This window comes from Cyprinus carpio, chromosome B16 (genome assembly GCF_018340385.1).
Source record: "Cyprinus carpio isolate SPL01 chromosome B16, ASM1834038v1, whole genome shotgun sequence".
NCBI classification, from domain to species: Eukaryota; Metazoa; Chordata; class Actinopteri; order Cypriniformes; family Cyprinidae; genus Cyprinus; species Cyprinus carpio.
In genome coordinates this window covers 17,105,946-17,122,760 of record NC_056612.1, presented here as the reverse complement: position 1 = coordinate 17,122,760, position 16,815 = coordinate 17,105,946, and the positions used below count along the sequence as shown (strand labels likewise).

The following is a 16,815-nucleotide window of genomic DNA, read 5'->3' as shown; positions in this document are numbered from 1 at the left end:
TATGAGGCTACAAGTACAAACAGTGATTAGGCTACTATTAATTTTCTATTAGATGTTTCCATAAATAGTATTGGGCTGTATGAAACCTACCGTGTTTCAACAGAAATGTTTTTCGCTTTGAATGTCTCCTGACAAAATAAATGCACATAAATTCTATTCTGACACAAAGGTTTCAAGAAACCACACAAACAAGACTGTTTCCAAATGTGATCAATAACATTTATGTCTTTAAGATTTATCAGAAGGCCGAAAATACCAAGGGAAAACTAATTTGGCTATACCTCGTAATGCATATTACTTTTGAATTGCATTGAATTGTGAAGTTATTCCGTAAATAGGCTACCATAAACATATTTTAGGCTATATACAGAATTATCTGTAAACTTTGCACAGTCCGTTTAAACTAGAAATGTGCTTTCGTAGTATAAGTAGAAATGTCTTTCTGCAAAAACTGAGGATCTATCCGCATGTCCATCATTTTATTTATTAAGTTTTACGCATTTAGGCCACTACATAAAATAGCCTTTGTTATGTGCTGAGTAATATGAGCTATTTAACACCGTCTCTGCGGTCTCAAAGACAAGATAGTAACATTATTATATGAAAGAGTTAAACTCTTCAGTAAGTTTCAAAGAACACACACTGTTCTTATCAGTCTGCTTAGCTCTGCTCGTTTAGTCCCATGTAGGCCTACGTGTTAACCTGCAGGCCTCTTGATACACACCACTCGGGAGGAGGACGTGGCTCGACCAAAGGCTCAAAGAACTCTAATAGACAGGTATAAATAATTTACTAACTCGCTGGCCGCTGTTTTGATTTCCACGGTTTGTTTTGAACAATGTTTGATCATTGATACGTGTCCCAGATAGAAAAAGAGAATTGGTGAATAATATTCTGCAATGCCTTACATGGTGCCGAACTTGTAGCTCTCACATAAGCTCTCTCTAATTCGTGCAGACATCACAAGAGTACATGAAATTATTCTGAGATAACAATAATATTAATAATAAACCATCCTGATGCACCGGGGGGAAAATGCATGCGTGTCAGAAAGGAGACGTCATTGTTACGCAACCATCCATACTGATCATTATTGTTGTTTATCTATATATTTTAAAATAGTTTTTTTGGTGTTCAGCTAATGCTGAGTTAATATCGTGATTCACCTGAATTTACCGACACACAAAAATTCCCATTCAATCCACATGTTATTCTGTATTTTCTAGATGGCTTTAAAATGCACAAGAAAAGTATTAAAAGGTTAAATGGAAATTCTTTTGTTTTATTTATTAGAATTTTAAATTATAAAGGGTGTAAAGGGTTATCAATGCACTCTGAAACGGATTGTTCTCATTCGAGTGTTCTATCGTCTATCGAGCTCTCCAGCCGCAGCGAGTGAACTTTCACCTCGACCCTCAAACAGACCCTTTTTTTTTGCGGTAAGAGCTGACCATTTTACCTCCAGCCACAGACTCTCCGCACGCACACGCTCACACACACATGCACGCACACACACACACCCCTCCTCCCCTCCCTCCCTCGGCCCTGCTCTGCGCGGATCGATAGTGCAGCATCTGCTGCGGGAAGACAGCGGTCCCACATCGCACTGGAAAATTTTTCAAGCGCTAGAATTGCTCATCTCTAAAAATTAAACTGACAGACAGAGATGATTAATATTCCAAGTTTCAAACACCAACCCGCATCACCTCCCACCTCTCTCTCTCTCTCTCGTCACGTCGGCACACAAACTCGCGTCGCATAAATGCCTTTTTTAATGGAAACATGACAGAAGTGTAATTTTGTTGATTATTAGCGCGGTTTAGGAAAGGTCGCGTGTGCTCTTAGAAAGAGGGTCATAGGTGCGCATTGGATAGATCAAGTGCATTGATCTTGTTTAGCACTTCTGTGATTGAGGAGCAAACTCTCATGTTAACTGTCCACTACACTATAAGCTGACAGCTGATAAGAAGCGCTCTCTGTCACTATACGCTTTGTTGCTTCAGTTAATTGCCCTTAACTTGGGAAAATAATACTGTAGTTAATAGTACATAAACGCTTTGGCCTTCTAATTGGATTACGCAGTTGTTTTTTCACTCGTACATTTTATCATCACCTAAAATAAACCTAAACACAATTCTTGAAGGGCTGTAGATTGAACTAAATAATAAATATTACATAAACATCACATTTTATACTTAAACTCAATTTTAGCTAACAGAAATGCAAAATCGCGTTGGCGTAAGGAGGTAACCATAGCAACAATACGCTGAGCAATTACCGAAAACTAAAAAAAATTCATTACTTTATTTAAAGATTTACATATTACAAGCAGTATATAGTCTATGACAAAAGAATTGTGTTTTGTTTACAAAGTCTTTAAGATAGACTATGTGGTTAACTGATTAGGGCATCAAAAGACAATTGGGTTACGCGAGAACCTCAACAGATTGCGCCGTGAAAATTTTCTTATTGGATTATTATTTTTATTTTTTTGTTCAAGTCACCTTTTCTGAAACTGTATAATTCGAACACTGTCACGAGCCCCACCTAAGACAATGGCTTCTGGAGGTCCGCAGGAGGGAAGGAGTTAACGAGGGTTGTAAATTCACCCCACATCTGTCAGATTTTAAGAGTGTGACGTACTGAGGAGGGGGGCTGGGGGAAGAGAGAGAGAGGAGAGAAAGAGTTGGGGCCGAGATCGATGAGGATACAGAAGGGCAAAAACCACAGAGATAATGACAGCGACGGAGCGCGATGCTTAGACATACATCGGCGCTCATTTTTTGACACGGTTGCTATCAGCATAGTGAACTCCGGACATCGGACAAAATCGCACGGCCTTCGCGTCATTAGTGTTGCATCCTCGAGAGTCGTGGTCCAGCGAGAATCTAGCGGATAACGGGAGAGAAGGACCGGACCGTGCCGTTGCTTTTTTACTTTCTTTTCTTTTCTTTTTTTTTTTTTTTTTGAACACCGAGATGTGCTGATGACACACAAAAGTCGTTGTTACGTAAAACCGACTGATGTGTGATGGTAAACTCGGGATTTCTGCGGGTGTATAGAATAACCAATCCCATTATCGGCTTTTGATTGTGTTTTGGAGAGGCTGTTTCGCTTCTCTCCATCCTGTCGGATAAGCTACGTTGCGAGGTAAGCAATTCTTACTTAATTCTTCTCAACCTGTTTTTAAACCTCGATATGGTTGTTAAAGTTAATTTTGAATGTAATGAATTTTATAAATAAAAATAAACAAAATAATGTTGCTATTAATAAACAAAAAAAGTTACTTGTAACGGAATTAATCATCATGATGATTCAAGGAGTCTATTATAATATTTGCGACTAATCAATAAAGCTGAATAAGTCATCAATAACAAATCAGTGATCATGGTCCTCCTGTCTCTTTTTCAGTTTTGGTCAACAAGGCAAAAGCAAGACTCACATGGATAAATTCAGAAGCATTTATGGAACACAGAATTTGCTTGCATGACCCAAGATGGTGCCACTGTACACTGAAATCAGATTTTGAGATATAAACAGCATCAGGAACTGTTTTTAGATCATATTACAGAAACCACACTCCAGACTGCTAGAGAAACACATCAGCTGGAATTTAAAGAAGAAGTGAAGCAAGGAAGGTACAGATATGGATGGTAATATGGGTGAGATGTCTGTGCACTGCCACGTAGAGCTGGCACACAGTCAGGACAGCCGAGCCATGCTGCACTCTCGGGATCTCACGGCTGCTTTCCCTCGTCCCTCTCTGGGAGGCCCCGCCATGGGCCTGGAGTCTGACCACCAGAGCCCCGCGTATGACCACAGCATGGCAACTCTGGGGTACAGTAGGGACCCAACAACCAGCTGTGGGAGCACCTACACCACACTGACACCCCTCCAGCCCTTTGATGACAAATTCCACCATCATCATCACCATCCCTGCCTGCCTGTGAGCAACGTCATCGGCAGCTTCACTCTCATGCGAGAAGATCGAGGCCTGGGAGGAAACTACTATACCCCGTACGGAAAAGACTTTGGTTTGGGACAGGGTCTGTCTTCACCGTTGGGCAGTGCAGGCCTGGAGAACGCCATGCATGGCTATGGCAGCCTGGGAAGTCAGAATGGACACAGTAGCCAGATGCTTCCAGGTGGCCATGAGGTCCATATGGGCAGCAATGGGGGTAACATCTGTCGAACAGCACCAGACTTCGGGAGGGAGATGTCACCGCCCTCTCTGGGGGGCGAGCATGGGGTCAGCCACCAGCTAAACAAAATGGATGCCCATCAGCTCACTCCCACCTACCACCCCCATATATACAACCAAAGTTATCAGCACCACCTCCAGAGCCAACAGGCTTCCAAACTCGGGGATCTCCCCTCTTCTTCCCCTTCCTCCTCCAGCTCCAGCTTGGGAAGGGATGGAATGCTGACCAGCTCGCAGAACGGCGGTGGAGGGGAAGAGATCAACACCAAAGATGTGGCTCAGAGAATTATCACTGAACTGAAGAGGTACAGCATCCCACAGGCCATTTTTGCAGAGCGAGTTCTGTGCAGGTCTCAGGGCACTTTGTCAGACCTGCTTAGGAACCCCAAACCTTGGGGGAAACTCAAGTCTGGCCGCGAAACCTTCAAGAGGATGTCCCACTGGCTGCAGGAGCCAGAGTTTCAGAGGATGGCCTCATTACGTCTGGAAGGTAAAAAACCTGTGCTTGTTTAGTTGAATTTGAAATGGATTGTTGTTGTGAAACAGAACAAATCCCCCAAAATTAGTAGTAAATCTGGACAAGTATTGTTAAAAACAATGGCCAGTGGTAAATATATGATTAAAAACAAAGAAAATATTCAGTTAAAGTTATTCAGTCACAATACATTAAAAGTACCACAGATACAAGAGTGTCTTTGACCAACAATTGCTTAACGTAAAGTAAAATATCGGCACTTAAATGTTTTAATAATGCAAAATGAATATTGTGTGTATTATTGAGAAAGAAGTCATATTTCACTTAAAATCCAGTGAATCTTGCCGTGTTACAATGTTTTGACATTAAAGAGGCTGAAATTTTAACTGTTGTCCAAAGCACACAAAGAGATCCAGAGAAAAACAGTAACATGAGAATGGACGAAGGTGGGGGGGTGGGGTATTGATGCAGGGATGGGGCGGTTTTCAAAATGTCGGCTGGCGTGCTGCAGCAGCCACTGAGGATTGTGGGGTAGGAGACAAACACAGACACGCAGATTCTCCCGAAATCTTTCCGAATCCCAAGCGATCAGTCACCTAAGCATGAAATACGCTTCAGAATGAATTATTCTGCTTGCATTACCACTACAGATATTGATTGGTGACCACTGTGCCCTCAGTCATAGGGGTGTTCCATGCAACGAAATACATGGAATCAATCAATGCCCTGTTGGCCTGAGTGGTACCGTGTCCTGCTGTTGTTTTCTGTGGTATTCGCTAAACATGCCATTGTGGAAATTTTGGCAGTAAATGTTCATTTAGGATGATGAGCAGTTAGGGTGATAACATAAGCCCTGTTTATTTATGACCTTTATATTTATATATATATATATATATATATATATATATATATATATATATATATATATATATATATATATATATATATATATATATATATGCATAATGCATAATTTAGGCTTTGATTATTAGTTGGAATATTTTTCATACATTTTAATTGATATTGACCATGAATTTTCTGTTGGCCAATCACCATCTGATGGATTTTTCTTAAGGCTTTTTTCACAGCTTCTGTGCACAAAAGCATAAGTGGACACCTCCGTATTTCCCTATATAACCCACTTTCCATGAGTGTTGACTTTTCTCACCATGCCCTTTGTTTAATTACTAGCTAGTATTGATTTCCTTGGGAAAGCAACGCAGGAGGCTCCAGCACACACCTCCTGTGAATAAGACGGCGTGAGCAAACATTAGAATGCATGCGGCTACACGCTTCCTCTCTCGGAGACAGCAGGAGTTCAAATTACAGACACGTTTAATGATGATTCAGCTTAATGCAGTGATTTTTAACAAGCATTTATCCAACAAAAACCCATCCTTTAAAAATCCATCAGCACTTTTTAGATACTCACTATCATTATTGGGAGGAAAAATGATGACACTTTTTTTTTTATCCCAGTTCAAACAGGGCCTGAGATCACACTGCATTTATTGTACAACAAATGCATATTTTAATATTTATTGACCTAAAATTTGTATCCTGGTTTTCCTAGATATCCTGAATTGTTTCTCTCACTCACTTTTTCCTGAGGTCTTTTGTGTGGATGTGTTCTGTTGGTTGTGTCTGTGTGTTTTCACAAACTGGCTAAGCATTGATTGGGAGAGAGATGAACAGAGAGAAATTCAGTCGCAGGGCAGGGTAGAGATCATTACTCTAAAGCTCGGCATTCGGACAGCATTGGGATTTCACACACAAGCACTGAAGCCTAAAGCTCTTGTCTTAAGGAATCACAGAGATAAAATCGGCTTAAATAGCAGAGGCTTTTTCACTGATGCTGTTACTTTTATATTTTCAGCCCCAAATTATTTTTATAAAAATTTCATAGTTAAGTTTAGATCTCTGCCACTCTGCAGAGACTGACAATAAATGTGGTTTGGCACGTAGAAGCTCCCCTTTCATCCAGCACTAAAGGGGTTAAAGCTCCTCTATAGGTCGGGGAGTCTGAGCAGCACAGATTTAATCAATAATTTCTATCAGCCCCTGGCCGAAAAAAAAAAATCAGCAGGGGGTGGAGTAGGCAGGGGGAATTGGGGGGTGGGAGTGGTTTATGAAAAAGGCTTTCGATCACGTTTCAGCTACATGAGACAAGTGGTATACATCATGATTAGGGCCTGCTCCCACGATCATAAGAACTCTATGGGGGGATGTTTATGTCTGGGAGTGTGGTGCAGAGCGCAGGATTTATAGCATGGTAATTCCTACCTTTTACACATGATTACAACTTCAGGAAGCATTTAGTTAATGGTCGCCATAGTATTGGCAAAGCAAGTGGGCCCTATCGAAAGAATCAGAAGTTTGAATATGATACAGACATCAAGCATTTTAAGGACAATAGACTTTCTGAACGTTTTGTTTCTTCTGGTTTGTTGTATTTGATATAGATCATTATTGTTCAGCACGTTTACAGTCTTTCTCTTTATCACTTAATCTCCCTTATCCTGAATTTCCACTCGGGGATCAATAAAGTACATTTATCTATCTATCAAGTTGGCAGTTGTCTGATAGAGACTCTCTCTGGTTTTCAGGCAATAGTCTAGTCTACACCCAGTGCAGTATTTAATTAAGCTGTATATTATATAACATTAATAGTGATATATGATAAATACTGCGAAACAAAAATGCAGAGTATTGACAACATTGGCTCTGACTGATCTGTTGCATCCTTTTCTACTGCACAGGACTGCTCAGTTTCATTTTACATGCAGTGTTTTCTATTTTTCTTTTCTTTTCATTTTTTAGCTTTTGATCATAATTTTCTTATATTTTTCTGTAGTAGCAAAGGACTTATGATTTCACAAACTAGTTGCATTTTAGATGCAATGTTTAACATTTTAAAATGGTGAGATCTTTCTCCTTTTAGATTTCGACTATTTACCTGATCTTTTGCATATTTTTTCTACAACAGCAAAGGTCTTCTACAATAGCAAAGTACTTATTCATCATCCCTTAAACTACTTGTACTTCAGATTCAATGGTTAGCATTTTAAAATGTTGAGATCTTAAAAATCTGAGAATATTTCAGCCTTTGACTATAATTTCCTTGATGAAACTGTCAACCATTATTTGTGCATCCTTTTTTTTTTGCTGTTTACAGTTTGAGACTTTTTAAATTATATTACTTTTAATGATGCAAGTCACACGTTAGAAATCTACACTGAATAGACCTTTATCAAACACTATTTATGTTTTCCGCAATTAACTAAGTGTGGAGCCTATATTAGACAACAAAGATAAATTGCTTATAATAATGGAAAGACCGATTAAGATTTTCAGGTCTTATTTGTAGACTAATGATTTTTTTCTCTCTCTCTCTCTCTCTGTCTCTTTTTCAGCTTGTAAGCGTAAGGAGCAGGAGCAATCCAAGCTAGAGCGCAACCAGGGGCCCAAGCGTACCCGGTTAGTCTTCACAGACCTGCAGCGTCGCACTCTTTTGGCCATTTTCAGAGAGAACCACCGACCAACCAAAGACCTGCAGATCACCATTTCTCAGCAGCTTGGCCTTGAGCTTTCCACAGTAAGCAACTTCTTCATGAATGCTCGCCGCCGAAACCTCAACCGCTGGACCGAAGAGGGCCGCCCATCCTCAACTGGCTCATCGGGGTCCAGCACTGCGTCTCCAGCTGTGACCTGCTCCACGGCATGATGGGAAAATGAGCCGTTTTATGCTCTGCACAGCACAGGTTTACCTGTAGCTCCTAGAGATTTTGAATCAAGGGTGTTTTTGTATACAAATCAACAGCATATGAAACCAAAGATGAAGTCTGATGTTCGCAATGTCTAGATGAGACAAGATTTGATTGTAGTTTTAGCATTGATTATTTTAGATTTAATCGCAAAGGATGGGCCCAACACATCAGGGCTTATGAAATCACTCACAAATCAGCATATTGAGGGTTATGAAACGCTACTGAATAGATATTGAATCTATTAATTTTGTAATTCGTTACAGCGTCTAAAATCAGTGCAAATGTTTCTGGTTTTTTCTTTGTTGATCATGAGAGTCAAAATGATATTTTTAGAGTTCTCGAAAGAGAGAGAGATGATTTCACAACAAATGGAAAATTAATGACCAAAGAAAAAAAAAAGGATGCAAATGAATCTTTCAGAGATTCTTTTAAAGGGAAAAACTACTGGATAAAGAAGCTGAAACCAAAATATGAACATATTTGAGAGCTTGTTTTCTTTTTATACACCTTCGTTACAAAAAGCCAGTCCTCATAGTCCAAAAAAAGGCATCTGCTGTGGGACAACAACAGTCTCAGCACAGGACTGAAGTCGAATCCTCTCAATATGAAGAGGAACTCAGCCATGACTCTTTTTGCAACAGACTTTTAACTTGTTGGTGAGTTTTTGCTGACAGAATGGCGGCGAAGAGGAATCCAGGACGCTCTTGCATACTTTCCATCTGATTTCAAATGATTTCTTAGATGTCACACTGAGGATGGAGAAATCCATTAGTTTTTGTAAAAATTTCAAGCACACAATCTGGCCGATGGCTGTCGTACCGGAAAATCTCAAAGAACCTGATGAAAAATACTCACAAAAAGCTTGAATTGATCAAGAACTGAGAACCACTTTGTCTATTTATAATTATTTATGTATTTATTTCCAATCTTCTAGCTATTTATTTTATTTATTTGCTAGTTACCATCAGTATTTATTTCACAGAGCGTTGTTTGTGTGTGAAAAATGACCCTATCTATGATAGGAGTCCCAGTACCAAAGATGAATATTTGTCCTCCCTGAATGTCCTCATCTCCTGAACGCTGTGTTAGTATTTCGATAGCCAAGTTAGCGTACCCATCCATGTTCATTGTTCACATGTGCTGCATGTCTAGACCCTTTAGGCCACAGCCTGACCGAACAAATCGAGACTCAGCATGGTCGTAAAACAGCACACAAGTGGCTGTGAAGTCGAGATGATTCTATATTTAGGCTGTTGAACTGTGATCTCCTCACTGCAGTCCACATTTACTGTACGATGATTGTACGTGCTGTGCCGTGGTCTCTCGGGGTCGGCCGTAGAGGGAGAGATTTTTCAATGCTCTTTCACGTTCCCCTGTGTTTAACCTTTGCAGGGCATGTTGAGGCCCCTTCACAGCACACACTTGAAAGAGGGCCCATGAAAGAGGCCATCGACTTTTGCCGACTTCAAAGAGGCTCTTTTTATCTGTGTCCTCTCTGCGGCTGAGGCTGGTGCTCGGCACTCGGCAGGGCCCATGGGCTTAGGGCGTTCACGGGGAGGGGTGGCAGATCAGAGGCTAGCAGCATCACCGAATCACGGTGAGGAAGGGGAGGGTTGGTGCATGGGAGTTTGGGGATGTGAATTAAAGTTTAATGAGCGACAATTGTAAGCGTGCTGCGCAAGGGGCAAAGGGTGTCAGCGTGTGTGCGTCTCAACTCTCCAGGTCACCCTGTTGCAGCACTGGTGGTCAGCCGGGCCTCTCTTTTTGTAGAGATGTAATGATTTAGGTTATAATAATTTGCAAACTTACGCGGTAGATGGTTAGAGATCACTCGACGACCTGTAGCGTCCCGAAGATCACGTTTAGCAGATCACGGCAAACGCGTCTAACGTTATTTAGTATTTGGAGCCTCCTAGTGGACATTTTGTTCACACGCTTACTGAGAGGAACATATGTCACGTCATATTCTTGTAGTGTTAAACCTCTTCAGATACATATGAAAGAGTTAGTACAGTGTGTAAATCTTAAGTGATATTTCCATTTCGCCGTACCACTTAGGGGAACCCGTTTGGCCATTTTTGTTCTACCCGACAGCTCTAATTTCATCTACCTCAACTGTGTAATGTGTCGTGTAGCTGAGATGTAACTGTACCAAAGATCCCATTCATTCAGGGAGCGTCTGTGCGTTACTAAGTTTTATAGCCAAATGTGCTGGAATCAATCCGTGAACACAACAAAATCACAGCCCTACTTACAGGCAGAGAGAACATTGTGTGTGTGTGTGTGTGTGTGTGTGTGTGTGTGTGTGTGTGTGTGTGTGTGTGTGTGTGTGTGTGTGAGAGAGAGAGCGATTGAAGAACATTTATCAATATAAAGACCAAATGGGAATGACAATCGGAGCAAGAGAGGGGGTCTTGCTGATCTTATGATTGCTTATCCCTCCAAAAAAGAAAAAAAAAAAGGCCAAAAAAAGTGTTACCGTGTAAAAGTGAGGATAGAGACCAAAATAAATGTTAAATATGTTTGAATCTACAAATATGATGCAATTATGTTTTAGCTGTGTCATATGAATCACCCGAATAAAAATATGATTTTAGCAAACTTGATTGTTGGATCATAACATAGACTGACAGAATTCATCAAGGAATTTTTGGCATCTGGAGATCCACTTATTAATGGTTCAGATAAGCAGACTGAAAAGGTAGCAAGTGTTTTCTTTTTTCTTTTACCTATCACTCATTTAAAATCTATTTCTGCTGGTGTGAACATCTGTGTCATTTTATGCCATTCTCTCCCTTGTGTTACCTTATGAATGTGGCTAATCAACCAAAGGTGTAAAAATCACAGCAATTTAAATGTCAATCATAACTGGACATTGTGTGCTGATCTTGAAAAATCCTTTAATACCTCATGTGAAACTGTTCGTTGTGATGTTGCACTGAATAAAACCAAGTCATTTGTAAACATACTGAATAGAGTGAAAGCAATTTTTTTCTTTTAAAGCTACAAGAGAAAAATATTTATATTGTAAGACATTCTTAAAATACATATGGATTTTTTTTAAAAGAATGGAAATTGAAAAAAAAAAAGTAGTATATAGAACACTTTTACAGCCAAGAAATTAAAATATTTCTTATCTATATTCATACTGTAGATTTCAGTTACATAATCGGATAGGAGGCATATGAAGCGATGCCACACATGTTGTTCTGGTTTCTGGCCATACGGATGTAGCCACCATCTCCAAATCCTGTACCCCAACTGTTCAAGCAAAAGATAACAATTAGCATATGTATTTATCCATCTCAGTGTTTTGCTTGAAATAGATGTTCTCTTTTTACAAGACTACACTTGGTATATTTCGAAAAACAAAATCAGACCCAGTCAGTTCATAACAATCATTCTGATTGTACCTGTTTTTGACCAGCCAAAAGTCCTGTCCAGCAATCGCACCGTATCCCACAACCACCACTGCATGGTTTATGATTTTGCTGCAAGATGGATCATTGTAAACTCCTGTGGACAGATTTGAGATAACATTATAATAGCTACCAACAAAAATTACAAATAAATTTGACCTTCAGTTTGCAACCTGAAAACTTGGTAATCGGCCTGCCTAAAATGTGATGAGAAAGAAATACTCACCACTGCGGTACAGGATAAACTGAGGGCGGGTGGCATCAATGGCCACTGAGACGGGCCCGATGTTGGCAACAGCCTGCTTCAGGGCCTCCTCGTCTCCCTGACTGACAGAATAGTACTGGGTGCAGGTTGCCGCACGCTTGGATGGATCATATCTGCACGGCCCTTGCTGTAGGACACATTTTTTTATTATATTATATTCCTAATAATGGGTTGCAGCTTTTTAAAAATGAGCCACGCACTGACAAATCCAGCTGTCTGTATACAGCCTTGCAGTGACAGTTTCTGACACTTCTAATATGAATTGTTTCTACCATGTTTCTGTAATTATCACATGTTTCTCCTTCACTTGGACACATAAACAACTTACCACTCCTTCATAAGGGTAAGATGACTCTGAGTCTATTCCACCATTTTTAATAACATACTGGAAGGCATCATTCATCCAACCACCACTGCAGCCCTTGGTGCCATAACTGGAGGAACAGTCCACCAGATTCTGAGGACTGAGTTCGACCAGCTTTCCTGTGGTATTCATCAGCTGACCTTCAAGAGCCCCAACAGCGCTGAATGCCCAACACGAACCACATGCACCCTGAAAGAAGAGAGAGAAGTGTGATAAAACTACTAAAACGAGGAAACACAAGAACTGTGAAATATTTACACTTTTTGACTTTAAGCTACATTTAATAGCATTATAATGTGAACCTGAAATTCTTAAAAATGCTTTTGTCTCAGGTCTATCAAACGAAGCAAAAAGAGCTCTCCTGAGAAATAAAAAAACTGTTTTTGTATTAAAAAAATAAAATAAAATAAATAAATATATTGTATAATTATACCTGGTTCTTCACACTGGAGACATATCCCTTCTCTCTCCAGTCCAGAGAGTCTGGGACAGAAGCCCCAGAAGAGCCCACAAATTCTGGTGCTTGCCTCTTAAAGCCCGGAGGAACACGAGTTGTGGCAAACATTTGCAGGATCTCCTCTGTTGTCTGTGTATCAACAAAACAAAGAGGAAAATTTGAGTTTCAGATGATGAAATTGTCACTGCACCTGATATAGCCGATTTCTGCCAAAGTGTAAAACTTTATGGCTGTGCAATTTCTAGACACTATATTAACTTAAACATCTAGAAGCTTTTGTAAAAAATAAATAAATAAATTATATATAGGATGAAAAAAAAAGTTCCCTCACACAGAATATCTTCATGCTAAAAAATAGAAACAAGGAAATAAACCAGTATCGCGTGCCAGGAGTTTTTTAAGCAAACTGGAAACAAAAACAACAGAAAAAGGTGCAAACAAAAACAACAGACAAAGAAATGCAGTGGAAAAGGGGGAAAAAAAGAGACACTGGACTCATGTTCTCACCATGTCACCCATGTGGTTCATGCCCAGATCATATGAATGCAGGCCCATGGAGGCCTCCAGGTTGTGAAGGGTGATAAGTTCAAGGTTTCTCTCCCACAACTCCCTCCTGCCCAGTTCTTCAACCTGCCAATATAAACAACAAAAATTCCACAGATTAATACAGCAAAATATAAAACTATTGATAGAACTTGTCATAATATTTAAGTCTCAAATTAATACATTATTATTTCTATAAAAAATAAGCCCATGAATCAAGCTTTACCAGTTTGATAAGAAACAAGGAAGAAATGGAGTTTGCATTACTCACAGAACATTCTTTTGGATCATCTGACAGATTAATGAAATTCATATTCTCACCTTACTGGAGTAAAACTTGTTATGTGTTTTCTTCCACAACTCCCAGTGCTGGTCTAGATTTGTGCTGAAATGGGCCAGTGCTGTGCTACAACACACGACAAACAGCAAGCTCCCGAGCATCATGGCCTGACAAGAGCAAAACGACAAGTGATAATTACTGCCATCAATATTTTGTAATAACATAATCGCATTGCATTATGTTGACATCTGGCCAACATATAATCCAAAATATTAAGATATTATTTCAGTGAATGACTTTTGCAACTATACATAGTAGCCTACATGTCCATATATTCATATAAATGGAACGAAACCTGGGAAGTTGCTAGGGTTGGTTAGAATTTGGGGCTTTGAATTAATAATGATTTACTGAAAACGGGCTCTCAGTCCCACCTACTGGCCGGAACAGGTACTTTAACACTGAGGTGAGCTGAACAATCGCCATTCATACAGAACGCATTTGTGCTTTAAATATGCAAACAAAACGGAAGAACACAGACTGCCGAGACACATTTTAAAACTTGAAACAACATTTTAAAAACGTGGCGTGAGAAGCTGAAAAAGCAGAGAGGCGAGGCGCAAGGGTCAAAGACGACTTTTGCCGTATGAAGTTTACATTTAAAATCAACCTTTTCTCTTTTTCACCACTAATACAGAAGTAAGTGCAAGAATTTAATTTAAAATCTATATTATCTGACGTTATCTTAAAAAGATCAGGGGCTTTGGACAATAGACACTATCATTACAAATCACTGCTATTATAAACCCAGTCAATGGATTCATTAAAACAGAAAGTGAAAAGAAAATGAAAAGAGGAAGTGTTTTGATAGAAAACACCAACAAAAAAGACTTATTAAATAGATAGGAAGTGAGGGGAAAAACATGAATTGATGTATCTCTTCTCACCTATGTACTCCTGTTAAGCTGCACTTCTCGACTGTGTATAGGAGGTGATGATGAACGAGTTCCTGGTTGCTTTGCTTTTACTTTGTTCCATCACGTGCTAATATCTGCCTATTGTCATATGACACAGCTGCCTTCTTGCTTTTTAGGCTACATGAGTGAAGTTTTTTTTTTTTTTTTACTGAAATAAAATTAATAAATTATTGTTGGATCAAGCCTAACTCCTGCAGAAAACTTTCTGCAAGTCAGTGACCAAAAGCCCATTAACTAGCTTGTGCATGGAAGGATACAAACTCATCGGGGTGAAAAAAAGTGATGATGAAGGTATGAATCCCCTCCCCCATTTTCAATACCATTCAATCACCATGTTTAAGTGGAATATTTCTGCCACCTGGTAGAAAAACAAATACTATTAAAATGAAAGTCAAGATATTTTCACTATGACCACTGGATGGCAGAGGCTCTATTAGGAGAAATTATATTTAGACATTATGAAATCACAATTATAGCATTTAAAAATCACCGTTTGTCAAAGTTCAGCATTGTTTTGTATTGAACAATGAAGTTTTTTTTTTTTTTTTTTTTTTTTTTTTTAATGGCTTATTTTGAATTCAAAATGGCAATTTTCGGCGGAAGGTGACTGCATTATTGTTAACAATCTTCTCAGTTTCTCTTAAATGTAAATCAAATGCCCATTCACAAACATATTGTGACATTTTTAATTTTCTGAGCAAGAGATGCTCAGAAATGAACTTAACCTTAATCACTTTGCCCTTTTAGGTAACAACGTTAATGACTTCATAAATAAATAATTATAGGGTAAGCTTATAGGGTAGAGTGGAGGAAACGCCCCCTTAAAGTGGTTATATGATGCGATTTCAAGTTTTCCTTTCTCTTTGGAGTGTTACAAGATCTTGGTGCATAAAGAAGATCTGTAAAGTCTCAAACCCAAAGAGATATTCTTTATAAAAGTTAAGACTCGTCCACGCCCTCCTAAAACATTTTAACACTCCCCCACATGTCTACGTCACGATTTGGGAAGATTTGCATAACGTCGCACAAATGTTCAGCAAAGAAAGAAGGCTTAACCTTTGATTCTCAGCTGTTGCCGCCGCCGCCATGTTGTGGAGATGCTGTTTCATTTTGAAAGCGAAAACAGGCCAACTTTGTTTGGCCTTGCATAAGAGGACACGACTAGAAATCAGTAGTTAAGTTGTAATTAGAACACTGTTCCAGAATAGTTCAACCCAAATATTCAGATGTGTGCAGCACATTTCATGGAGGACTGTTTCCTGATCCTGGGAGAGAAGACTACAATGCCAGCTGTTCTGACTCACAGTCTGTTAGTACGTTTATATATGTAAAGGATTTGCCACTGATGATTCAAACGTAAGTTTTGAGCAGTGTAGAGCAGCGGTTCTCAGTTCCAGTCCTCGCACCCCCCTGCTCTGCACATTTTGTATGTTTCTCTTATGGCTTCATACGTTTGTTCTATTCGAACGTAAGTGCCCTGCGAAGTGGACATCAGGATATTCCCCCATGATTCCAGTTCGAAGCGAACGTATATGTTCCATTCAAAGTGCATTGAAATGTGCGAGACGTGATTTTAAATTGTATTTATTTACAGAGGTATATGATGTCACACTTGTCCATGTGTGAAGACGTTGCGCAGCGCAAATCCGTGAATGAATGTTCCGAAGTGAAGTAAACTTCAACAGATTTCCCCTGCTCAGGGAGTAGGGAGCCATGTACATTGTGTAGGGACCATGTCAATGGGAACACAGTTCTTGCACGGAGCTCACTTCTAACGAGCTGATTATCTGAATTAGGTGTGTTAACAAAGAGAGACATGCAAAATATGCAGAGCTGGGGGCCCGAGGACTGGAACTGAGATCTGCTGGTGTATAGTAGGCTTGTTTGTCGTTTCTCTGATCAAAAATGCAGACATGGTTTTATTTTTACGTGGTGCGAAGCAATGCAACACATAAAAACACAGTATACGTCATTATAATCCATAATTATGTACCCACTGGATGCAACAAATGGCTCGTTTTAATGGGTTTTTATAGTTTTTTTTTGTCTCGCTGGTGTTCTGACTGG

The 16,815-nt window shown here is 39.6% G+C and overlaps 2 protein-coding genes across 2 annotated transcripts; one reads left to right on the top strand and one right to left on the bottom strand.

The window, feature by feature from the left end:
- The first annotated feature begins 2,291 nt into the window (after nucleotides 1-2,291).
- Nucleotides 2,292-11,411, top strand: LOC109056408 (hepatocyte nuclear factor 6-like). The gene is made up of 3 exons (XM_042741161.1): nucleotides 2,292-3,150; nucleotides 3,412-4,691; nucleotides 8,090-11,411. The coding sequence occupies exons 2-3, from the start codon at nucleotides 3,647-3,649 to the stop codon at nucleotides 8,398-8,400; spliced, it is 1,356 nt and encodes a 451-aa protein (XP_042597095.1). The 5' UTR covers nucleotides 2,292-3,150; nucleotides 3,412-3,646; the 3' UTR covers nucleotides 8,401-11,411.
- LOC109051923 (cathepsin S-like) lies at nucleotides 11,324-15,008 on the bottom strand. Its single transcript, XM_019069406.2, has 8 exons — nucleotides 14,719-15,008; nucleotides 13,813-13,938; nucleotides 13,456-13,578; nucleotides 12,925-13,077; nucleotides 12,456-12,680; nucleotides 12,089-12,254; nucleotides 11,857-11,959; nucleotides 11,324-11,704 (listed from the first exon to the last, which is right to left on the bottom strand). The coding sequence occupies exons 2-8, from the start codon at nucleotides 13,933-13,935 to the stop codon at nucleotides 11,605-11,607; spliced, it is 993 nt and encodes a 330-aa protein (XP_018924951.1). The 5' UTR covers nucleotides 13,936-13,938; nucleotides 14,719-15,008; the 3' UTR covers nucleotides 11,324-11,604.
- Between the last annotated feature and the right edge of the window lie 1,807 nt (nucleotides 15,009-16,815).

Bases quoted from the DNA above. Each gene is read 5' to 3' on its own strand.
- LOC109051923 (XM_019069406.2), bottom strand. From the start codon at position 13,935: ATGATGCTCGGGAGCTTGCTGTTTGTCGTGTGTTGTAGCACAGCACTG. The intron at 12,681-12,924 runs GTATAATTATAC...CTCTTCTTTCAG, and splicing joins TCTCCAGTGTGAAGAACCAG to GGTGCATGTGGTTCGTGTTG. The intron at 11,960-12,088 runs GTGAGTATTTCT...ATCTGTCCACAG, and splicing joins GTTTATCCTGTACCGCAGTG to GAGTTTACAATGATCCATCT.
- LOC109056408 (XM_042741161.1), top strand. From the start codon at position 3,647: ATGGATGGTAATATGGGTGAGATGTCTGTGCACTGCCACGTAGAGCTG. The intron at 4,692-8,089 runs GTAAAAAACCTG...TCTCTTTTTCAG, and splicing joins GGCCTCATTACGTCTGGAAG to CTTGTAAGCGTAAGGAGCAG.